Source organism: Siphateles boraxobius, unplaced genomic scaffold, assembly GCF_051911475.1.
Source record: "Siphateles boraxobius isolate OS27281-9 unplaced genomic scaffold, OSU_SipBor_1 19, whole genome shotgun sequence".
Classification (NCBI taxonomy): Eukaryota; Metazoa; Chordata; class Actinopteri; order Cypriniformes; family Leuciscidae; genus Siphateles; species Siphateles boraxobius.
In genome coordinates this window covers 30026719-30038487 of record NW_027508799.1, presented here as the reverse complement: position 1 = coordinate 30038487, position 11769 = coordinate 30026719, and the positions used below count along the sequence as shown (strand labels likewise).

Here is an 11769-nt window from a genome sequence, read left to right as displayed (position 1 = left end):
TGCGTGCGTGCGTGTGTGTGTGTGTGTGTGTGTCACTGGCCTGTTCCTGACCCTATAGTGATGTCAAATAATTCTCAATAATTCATAATTGAGCAGATATTAATCCTGCTAAGGATGTTAACATTGCATCAGTGTCACATGAGACGCTATATCCTCATTTTCACATACATTACTACACACACACACACACTAAACACTTTATCTTATGCCATGACCTGTTGATATATGTCAAGCGGTAATTAGATTGTTGTTATACAGGAAGGTCTTGTTTTTTTGGGAAAGAGAGCAAGCAAATTATGTTCCCAAGCATTGCAGTAGTTCACTGTAAAAAAAAAAAAGTTGGTTTAACTAGTTCATTGAAATTAATTTTTTTTAGTTAATACAATGAAGGAGGTTGGTTTAATCAACAGAAACTCAAAATATTATGTTATCTAAACCACATCAATTATTTCAGAAAGTTGATTTGACAAAATAAAAGAATGTTGTGATAAATCATTAATTTTTTTATGTGTTTCTAATTCAAATGCTTAAATTTCATTCAATGATTCTACTGAAATTAACACTTTAACATTATTTTGATGAAAAATACTGTAAGCACACTAATACCATACATCAGTATGTTTCAAGTGTAAAATATTTACATCATGGTACTATTTGTGATACTGATTTATGCTGATTGTGTTATTGACAGGATGATTTTTCTGCAGCATTACATGCCATCATGATGATAATAAATTGTGCATTTAAATTAATTCAAATAAATAAAAACTTTATTACTTTATTTATTTTAAAAATGTATGTATTTAACCGGATTGACCAATCAAAGTAGACATGTGAGAAAATAATGATAAAACTATATTTTCTTCAAAATATTCCTAAACACTGTAGCCATTCTCTGTTTGCTCTTTGAACTGACATGAGATCAGTGTCGCAGAATTGGTTCCACCTTCTGGTTTTCTCTTCTCTGTCTCCCCCTGTTGACTCTGCGCAGTGTTGTCGTGTGTGTGTGTGTGTGAAGGTGAATAAGTGACCCACAAAGCGCCTCCTACATCATTCAGCCACTTATGTCTAAGTGAAGAATGGGGGAGTCATTGAGAAGCCTTTTCATTGTGTGAATTATTACTCTGTTTTGTAGTTGCACAGTTGCTCCAGCAGAAGTCAGACTGGTGCTTCCAATCCACCTTAAAGGTTAAATTCAACCTGATGTAAACCTGGCATCATGCATTTGCAGCGCATTATATGTTTGGACAATTACTCGGTGATTTTCAGAGGGGTCGACTGTTTAAAATAATTGCTGTCAGTAAAATAACTGATGTCACTTCGCGAACGTAGGCTACACATTTAGCGCACTCTTCAAATAACCTTTGTCTTTGTCTCTCTATAGGCCTATATATATATATATATATAGAGAGAGAGAGAGAGAGAGAGAGAGAGAGAGAGAGAGAGAGAGAGAGACTTTTTTTTGTTTGTTTTACTTATGCATGCACGTTTCTGAACATTTTACTTGCTTTGGGTGTTCAAGCCTTAATTTGTAGCCTATATTGACGAAACTAGACCAATTGTGTGTGTTTTTTAACAATATAGTTTTATCAGACTTAATTGCTCTACAGAAATTAATTTTTACTGCAATTTCAACAAATGCCATCTATCAACCCTATGGGTAAGTAAATAGTCTCGAAAATCTAGTCCCGTGATTCTCAATCCAGCATTTTGGATTTCTCCGTTATCTGACACACCCAGTTCAGGTCTTGTAGCATCTACTAATAAGCCGATAATACAAATCAGGTGTGTTAAATGAGTGAACCATCCAAAATGTTCAGAACTTGGGCACTCAAGGTCCAGGACTGTAAAAAACTGCATTTGAGGGTTCCTGAAATGTGACTGTTAATTTTATGTGTTGGCAATTGCACGCACGCACACACTCACGCCCCAACCCGCCCACCAATTGACAGTAGCGTGATGAGCGCGCGCATGAGAAACACGCATACCTAACGAATTTTTTGCATACACAATCAGATACTCTCACACCTTAGAGTGAGTTTAGATGAGTTACAGTCCCTGTCACCTCTAGACGCGCGTATCTGTTCTGTTAATCGCGTGCGCACTCAACCTGTGCGTAATATTGATGCGGCCACTTGCATCTCCAATCGTTCTTGCGCGTCTGGATATGCGGCTGTAACGACGCGTCCCCGTGGTTCACGTGCCACTTTTCAGGGGTCTTTTGTCTATGCAGGTCTAATAATCATTGATGTGCATGGTTGAATGTCATCGCTTTGCTTTACGGACTACAGTTTCCTGCTGCCGGATCACGCACTGAACCTGTGGTTAGATATGACGCATCGGGCACAGTAGGGACGCGTCTCGGAGAAGCAGAAAGGTTTCAGACAGAAGGAACCAACGGATCTGGACTACACAGGCGTCATGTCTAACACGATCAAGAGCAAAAAGGAAAAGGAAATCATTACGGAGTATGAGAGCCAAGTGAAAGGTAAGAACACTCGCACCTGATGGGTACCTGGAGACGGTCTTTCATCTGATGCACCTAATACGAACCCTGTGCATGCGTTAACATAATTGCCAAATAAGATTTCATAATGCCTTTCATTTGGATTATGGCTTCCCATTTAATTTTAATTGTTTTTCAAAGCATATTAAACCACTTAATTCTGCTGGAAAATCCATGTTAAGCTGGGGGTTGTGTTTACAAACATGTTAACTGGTTTCTAGCATTATTTTGCTGGTTAGAACTAGTAAACCATCTTTGACCAGCTGGTCATACCTGGTCAAGATGGTGTTGAGAACATACTGGTCAAACAGCTAATGGATAAACCTAACTAGAAACCAGTTGTCCGCTTTTACCAGCTAAAGGGGGTTGATTAGTTTTTGCAACATGGTAACTGATCAACCAAATTATTACCAGCTAGACACCAAAGGTGGTTAAGATGGTTTTTTTGAAACATTGTAGCTGCTGCTTGACCATCTAATAAGAAACCAGCAACCAGCTGTTCATACAAGCTCAATGTGGTCCAGATGTGCTTACTGGTCAACCAGTTAGAAACCATCTCAGGCTGATCAACATGGTTTTTGAACCATGTTAGATGGTTTACTAACTAACTAGCAGCTAAACGCCATCTACCAGCTGGTCATGCCAGCTCAAGATGGTGGTCACTGGTCAACCAGTTAATGACCAGCTTTGATTAGCCAAACTAGAAACGAGTCATCAGCTGCTTTTACCAGCTAAAGGAAGTTGAGTTGGTTGCAGCGTGGTAGGTGGTCAACCAAATTAGACAGTGGTTAAGATTATTTTTGAAACATGGCCAGTTAATAAAAAAAAACAGCAACCAGCTGTTCATACAAGCTTAAGATGGTCCAGATAGTGTATGAAATGTGGTTACTGGTCAACCAGCATTTCAAGGTGATCAACATGGTTTTTGAACCATGTTAGATGGTTGACTACCAGCTGAAAAAACTAGCTACCAGTTGGACATCCCAGCTCTAGGTGGCTATTTCACCAGCTTGGACTATCTAGAAACCAGCAACCATGTTCCAAAACAAGCCTAAGGTAGATTTCCAGCATAAGTGAGGGAGGTACAACATATACAGGCTTCTTTTGATTCAAGAGATGCAAAATCAACATAATGGTATATAAAATGCACCCTGCTTGATTTGTTTTCCTTTACAGCAGGGCAGGCGTTATTGCACGCGCACTCGTTTAACAGTGTGTAATCGATGAGATGGAAGGAAAGAGGGAGAGGGAGAGAGGGGGGGGGGGCTCCATGGCAACCAGTGCTCCCACTGTAGTCAGGTGAAGGTGTATGGCTCGTTTAGATCATAAAATGGGAAAATGTTTTAGAAAAAATCTGGAAAATGAAGCACCATATTTAAATGTAAGGAGCTGAGTTGCTGTTTCAGCTGCTATTGGCCAATGGTGGGGAGAGTGAGGGTGGTCTCTAGGCAAGGCAAGGCATGCTGATAAATTGGTGTAGTATCAGGGCCGCTGCGTTTGTGCTCACTCTCCCAACATATGGACGTCTCCCGGTTGTCAAATGTGTGCTTGGGTACACTCCTTTTTCAACAGGCTCTTGCTGCATTGTACATGTTTCCATGGATACTCAACCACCAGTCTGTGTGTGAATGTCCAATGGGGAAGCGATGGGTATCTGGCTCTGTGTGTGCGTGTGCGTGTGTGTGTCAGGGAGCAAGATCAGGGAATCCTCCTGCCGCAGCAGTGCTGTTTAGTATGGACCGCACGTTCGGCAGTGTGTGTGGCATACAGTAGTGTGACTGAGGATGGATTGAGACAGATGAGTGATTGACGGTCAGAAGGGACCGCTACTATTCTCATACATACAGTAACAGACACACTTATTTGCACACATGCTTAATTTTCTTTTAATGTTTAAAAAGTGTCATGTTTAAATGCTTGAACTCTAAAAAATGTTGGGTTGTTTTATTTGAATACGTGTTTGGGGCAAATATGGACAAACCCAAATTAAAATTTTGAACATATTTGACTAAAACATGGGTTGAAACAACCCAGCATTTGTTTGTGTACTATGTGTAAAAACACTGAAAAAAATGATTTTTGATTATTGGAGTATGTTTTACAAGACTATACTATTTGTCTTTCTACTTCAGATTTTCCATTCTAATTTAATGTTTCTTTGGAATTAATTGTGAAATTGACTAATTAGTAAAATTTGTTTGTATGCCATTTTTGTCAGTGTATGCTTGTTTGAATTTTTATCCCATGAAAAAAAGTCCTTCTAGAGTTTGTCAGCTTCCGCACAGGAAATGGTTTTCTCTGAGGGAGGAAGTTAGAAGGAAAGCGAGGCACATGACCTTGACTATACCTGCACACACACACACACACACACACACACACACGCACACGCGCACGCGCACACACACACACACACACACGCACACGCGCACACACACACACACACACACACACACACACACACACACACACACACACACACACACACACACACACACACTGAACTACACATTTATGTTAATTCAAAGTGAGTGTGTGTGTGTGTGTGTTGTGTGCGTGTGTGCATTACACAAAGTATTTTTGCTTCATCAGCAAGAAACGGCACTCGAGCGAGTGGCTTTTTCTGTCCTGTTGGGAGCTTGTGTTGTACAAAATCTTTACACATGCATGCGACCAGAAACACTACCGTAAACCCCACCCTCATATCATCCACTGATAGCTATAGCATGTGTGTGCATGTGCACAGTGTGTTCTCATTCAAGGGTCAAAGAAAATGCACAAAGATGGAGAAAACAAATTGATGTCTTATAGTGTGACATTGCCATAATAGTACGTTTTAGTCTGTTTTTCTCATGAGATTTGATGTTGGGTTGCACTTCTGGCTTCCGTCCAGTCCAGCCACACACACACACACACACACACACACACACACACAAACACACACACACACACACACACACACACACACACACACACACACACACACACACACACACACACACACACACACACACACCCCTCATCGTCCGAGGCCGCAGACTGACTCGCTGGTGTACTTCCTCTGCCTAGAGAGATTGTATGAATCAGATTTATTGCAGCTCAGGGGATCCAATCCGCTACAAGACATTTCATCTGTTAGTTTAGAGTCCAAACATCTCTTTAATAAATGTTCAGAGGGAATGCAAAGTGACATAAAAAGGGTTGTACAAATGAAAGAAGTATGTTATGTATTATATTTCCGATTTTTCAGAAATTCACTATACATTCACAGAAACAATACCTACTCTTTTTTTTTCCCGCTACGTCACATTTTAAGTTATGAAATTATAATATGAAATCATGGGAAATGTTCTGCTCCTTTAACCCTTGTATTATTTTCGAATTGGGTATGATTTTTATGTTGCTGTGGGTATGATTTTTATGTTGCTGATCCAATCCAGTCCAATACACAGAGATTGCTGGGTCTTTTAATAAAATCTGTTGTATTTAGCCATCTTTGTTGCTACATATGCCAATGGTGTCAGTTCGAAAATGGGAAAATGCACTTCTTGTGTCTTGTGTGGCTCAGAGCAAGTACTGAACGCAATCAAATATTAGTGTCACTGTCCCTTGATGTTGGATCTGGTAAAGAAGCTGTCAGCGATCAAAATAATGATTTTGAAGATGTTGAAACCGATAGTTTTGAGAATATATTTGAGATGGCGAATATGAGCCAGATGCTGAATGTACTGGGAAATGAGCTCTGACGAGGACAGTGATGATGATATGAAACATATTTGTAATTAACATATTAAACATATCTGTATTAACATACAGATATGTTAAATATTAACATATTTAACATATCTGTTATTGTTACTCTAATATCAGGAGAGTTTTATATTATCGCCACAGGTAGAGATCCATCGGTGTTAGATATAGATCCGGGTCACTAAAGACCCAAATATTTAATAATGGTTGGTGAAACATTCATGCGTTTAAGAGTTAATAGGTGTTAACAAAGCCAAAGATGGGTCACTGTGCAAACCCTTTGCAAAAAGTGTTGGCCTAGTTTGCAAAAAGCTGTACATTCCAATTAGTAGCATGTCCAAAACCCCCTCGGACGATATATTGCTTCTGCCAAGACTTTAAAGTGTGCTTTTGATTAAACTTGTTGAGGGATCGTCATATTTGTGAACGTTATAAAATAGCAACAAGACTGTCGTCTACTGTAGGTTACATGACAATTTCAACATGATGTAGTATGTCCTGATTATTTTCGTAGTACACAAAACCAGAACATACATTATTAATGGTCGAGAAGTGCAGTCTTCATCAAATGGAGTTTGCGATTTCAGAGACAGCCTATGAAACGTCCTCATTTAGATAGCGAAATAAATTTGCATGTGGTATTGTAATACAAGTAAGGTGATGGCAAATGCTGAGAGGTGGACAAAGACCAGATGTCCACTACGTGTGTACACGTTTATAGTGAGTTGTGTGTGTAGTATCGTCCCATTCTCATATACCCATCTCAGCCCTTGTCATGTTTAAAAATAATGATTGGAAACCACATATGGCCTCACTTCCTCTGTTTAAGAATAGACAGTGAACAAATAGCTAATTTGGTCAAAACTGAATTCTTTGTATCAGACTCGAGACCAGACAGATTTCCCAGCCACCCACTGCATGTATTTATAATAGGAGCCCTGTAAGTCTCATTAATCAAGTATAGATATCGATCCAGTAATCTATTTAAGACCACGGCGGAGAGGACCACATGTACTGCAGTACTTACACTAAGGATTGTGGGTCTTGAAGCCTGTCTTTGCCTTTACTCTTGGGTTTAAAGCTGAAAGCTTGTTTTACAGATTATCTAGTCTTATTGCCGTTTAAAACAACTGAGATGTGCTAATGGAGCTTAGCCAGGACTCAGGGTAGACATGTTTAAAATCATGCAAAATAAAATATTTAGTTTGAAAGATGTTTTGCTGTTTTGCCTGTCTAGCCCTCATAACCTAATTTTAATTTGTGTTGAATGAAATAATGCGTGACTACGCTCAATTACAGTAAGTCTGGCGTGTAGTTGAGTCATTGTCTGTCTGTTTAGTCCTTACACACACTCTTCAGCTGTTCGTATCTCCTGACCTTGGATCCGTATGTTCTTGATTACATTTGTTGTGTCTTGTGTACTGCATAAAGCCTCACCTAATCTTGACTTCTCCTTGACACTTTTTATGTAAAAACTTTCATTCCATCTGTGTGTAAATATATGTGTACAGGTTTGGCTATAATTGTGAGGGCCAAATGTCCCGACTTATATAGTGAAATATTATGACAACTGAGGACATTTTACTGGTCCACACTAGTAAAAAAGTTTTATAAAATCTAGTTTTTATTTAAAACCAGTGTTTTGCACAAGTTTCTGTGATGGGTAGGTTTGGGTAGGGGTAGGGGTTTGGTTAGGCCACAGAAAATATCAGTAACCTGATATAACATCAATGGAAGTCAAAATATATGTATGTACAGAACTCACACACAGAGAGACAAGCAATATATAAAAATAAATATAATAATATATACATTACACACATATATACATATATATACACAAGCAGTACACAAGCAGGCGATGTCTCAGAAAGTCGATTTGTTGTTTTAACTGCCTTTACATTCCTGCAGATTATGTGTTTTTTTAGACTGAGAGGACAGGGAGCGAAAAGTAAAGGCTAAAGGAAAAAGCTTGAAGTAAATTTGCTTTAGATAAATAGAAGAGAGCGTGATAGAGAGAGGATGAGATGCAGATTAGAAGTCTAAGCAGAAATGGAAAATAATTGGGAAGTGGGAGAATAGCATTTAGCATGGTGACGTATGTGGTTTTTTAGGGAATAAAAATTTGAGTTCCCTTTCTACCTCATAAATAGGGTATTTTTATTTTTGTGGAGGGCATACATGTGTATTTTGGTGCTATTGTGGTTTGAGTTCCCATTTTTATAGATCATATGAATATGTGCAGTGCTGCTGTACAGCATGCCTGCGCACTCCTCACGCTCTCAGGTTGCTGAGCAGAAGCCTTGTTGCCATGGAAACAGTCTGGGTCGGGCACATGCCGCAGGGTATCAGACATTCTCACCGCGGTCACAAGTTCAAAGGTCAAATATGAGATAGACAGCAACTTGTGAAAAAAATTATAAATGGCGATTATTTTTATAGTAGTGAGTGGAACAAAGTTACACTTGTTGGCCAGCAAGTTTGTTATATAGTTTAATTTTTCATCTTGCTAAATGTTCATATCCACATCCCCACAAACACAGCATGATGGGAATTTTATGTTTTTCGGCTCCAACCATATGGACAAACAATGCTTTTATATTGTTTTAATTACCACTGTCTGCCTGTTTTGTGCTTCAAAGGCATGTGGAAATGAGTCACTGTCTATTTATTTGTAGTTTTGATGCCATTTCAATTCACTTCCAGTTCTGCAGTTGTTTCAAGCTGGTTTTTGCTAGTCAGCTGTTGGTAACTGGTTGGAAACCTGCATGGACACTCTGAATGCACATTGTCCAGATGACAGATGAGCATAGCACAACATGAGTGTAGGCAGGGGATGTGAGGATGCGCTCCCTTGCAGACGGATGTTTTCTCCCGTCAGATGTTCTTGAGAACAGCATTGTCGGCAGCAGCTGGACCAGTAAAAGACTGCATGCAATTGTCCATTTGGCCATTTCAAGATTAGGATCTCTGCTCACATGGCAGGTTAATAGGTTATACACACACACACACACACACACACACAAACACACACACACACACACACACACACACACACACACACACACACACACACACACACACACACACACACACACACACACACACACACACACACACACGTGTACATACTACTTGTATACTAGTATGTATATATGTATATTAATGCATATGTATATGTCTGTGTATATATATATATATACTCAAAAAATTAATTTGTTTGCTTTAATTAACTTTTTTATGTCAACCGGTTCCACATAACTGGGTTACGTTAAACAAAAACTTAACTTCAAAATCATGCAATTAAGTCATTTTAAGCGACCCAATTAAAGTAGTCTCAAAGGAATTTTAAAGGTTTCCTGACATGATTCAGGGAATTTTTATATTCATTCATTCATTAATATTTCATTTATTTTAGTGACACATAATTAAATTGATATACTATAGCTAGCTATTTGATTGCAGTAGCACATGTTAGCATCTTAAATGTTAAGATTTACATGCTCCTTCAACAAAAGCAATAGAAAATAACTAAATCAGTCCACAGACAAACAAAATGCTCCACTCTTCTCCACAATGGTAACCCACTGTAATTTAAATGATTCTAATAATACCACTGTAATTGAACATTAAACACAATTACACACTATCAAGTCTTCCCCTTTTCTCATTTTCTCAAAAAAGTATAAAATAACACTTAATTCTAACATTTATTCTCTCTTAATTCAACCATATGAAAAGGCATGCTGGGAACTAACAAGCACCGCCCGGTTTCAGTTAATGCAACACAAATCATTCATGTAATCCAACACAAACGGATTAAGTAAACTTAAATTTTACATATATTTAAGCAGATTGAACACAATCAAATTAAGTTAGGGCAAAATGGCAGTTGGCGCCATTACTGCTACCCTATACTGCCACCCTCTGGATGTAAGAATTTTTTACTTAACATAAATGGTTTGTGTTTAGACAATGCGTTAGGATTTTGTACTGTTAAGTTGAGACATAATTATGTGGACCTTAATAGAAAAAAACATTTCAAGTCAAAAAACACAATTATTATAAGTAAAATAAATATAAATATATTATGTAAAGTGCATAACCTTCCTCGTTCATTTTTTTTGAGTGTACAGTAAATTAGAAGAATATACATTACTGTCAAATCTAAGTTGGCATCTTTTATTTTCAGTCTCTCAAAAAAAGTGTCTTATATAAAACCAATCGGCAGAAACATGAAGTGTACAAACGGTCTCATTGACGCGATCTGACTGGAACTTCGCAAAAAAAATGAAGTTCATCCACGCATTCTTAATGTTAGGATCACAAGAATGGCAGTGTTTTTCCACAACTTGGCAATGCAAAACGTCTTGTAATCCTCAGAGGCATCTCTCTCCTTTGTTTGCGTCTGTACATGACATGCTTGAATCGGTGGGCGGGGCTAAAGAGGCAATGAAGTAGAAGTACGCGTTGATCTTCTTCTGCAGAGGTTTGTCTTTTGTCACACTATGATGTAATGATGTGACAAAATCCGAAACGAGTTGTTTTTTTTGTTTTTTTGCTTGGTTCTAATAAAAGCGTTTTTTGGGCTAACGATGAAGTCTTGAGTTCTGAAACTCACTGTATATTTTTTATAATACATTGACTTCTTAAATGACAAAACATTTGATTTATCAATTCATAACCCTTTAAGGTTCTGTATAGAACCAGTGTAGTTGTCGTTGCATATTAAAGAAGTTTTTAAAAAAACGCACACTTAAGCTTTAGGGAAAATTAAGTACTCATGCATCACTTTCTACCAGGCAGTGGCATTTCATTTACCACATTTATTTTTATAAATCACCTCTGATTCTCTGCTGGATTATAGGCATTTCTTATATTGTATCAAAAGAGTCACCTTGCTCACCATGCCACCATCACTGATGCACACACACACACACACACACACACACACACACACACGTCTCCAATTCTCACAGTCCCTCCCCTCTCCTACACACACACACCCACCCACACAGAGCTCACGCCAAGCCTGCTGTCTCATCTGTTATTTCGAGCTGGAGAGGCAGTGTGACATTAAACAGTTGGTCTGTGGAGAAAGAAAGAGAGGGGGAAAAGTGTGAGGGTGAAGAAAAGGAGGGAGAGAGCGAGCTGGTGAAGGGGAACAAGGGAGTGTTATTTTTAAAAGCAGTAATTAAAGAAATAGTTCATCTGAAAATGAAATTTGTCATTATTTACTCATCCTCATGGTGTTTAAAATCCAGGCAGATTCAATATTGGAGGTATAAAATTTAAGAATAACCATTTAAAAAGCCACGGCGGCCTGAATATTTCGGGAGGATGCCCTAAGGGGATTTTTGCGGTGGTTATGGCCCTGTTTCAAAACCGTATGGCTGTCTTACACTTTCCAAGCAATTACAATTAAAAGGCACTGAATATTTTTAAGCTTCAAAAAGGATGCAAAAACAGTCCAAATGGTGCATATGACCAATGCGCTTATATTACAGGCCATACGA

At 38.5% G+C, this 11769-nt stretch overlaps 1 protein-coding gene across 2 annotated transcripts in view; it reads left to right on the top strand.

Annotated features, from left to right (window-relative positions):
- The first annotated feature begins 2240 nt into the window (after positions 1 to 2240).
- srgap1b (SLIT-ROBO Rho GTPase activating protein 1b) overlaps positions 2241 to 11769 on the top strand; it is a 34422-nt gene continuing 24893 nt past the window's right edge. For both annotated transcript variants that reach the window (XM_077234929.1, XM_077234928.1), the window contains exon 1: positions 2241 to 2488. In XM_077234929.1, coding sequence (XP_077091044.1) covers positions 2422 to 2488 — 67 coding nt within the window. In that variant the 5' untranslated portion in view covers positions 2241 to 2421. The remainder of the gene's footprint in view (positions 2489 to 11769) is intronic.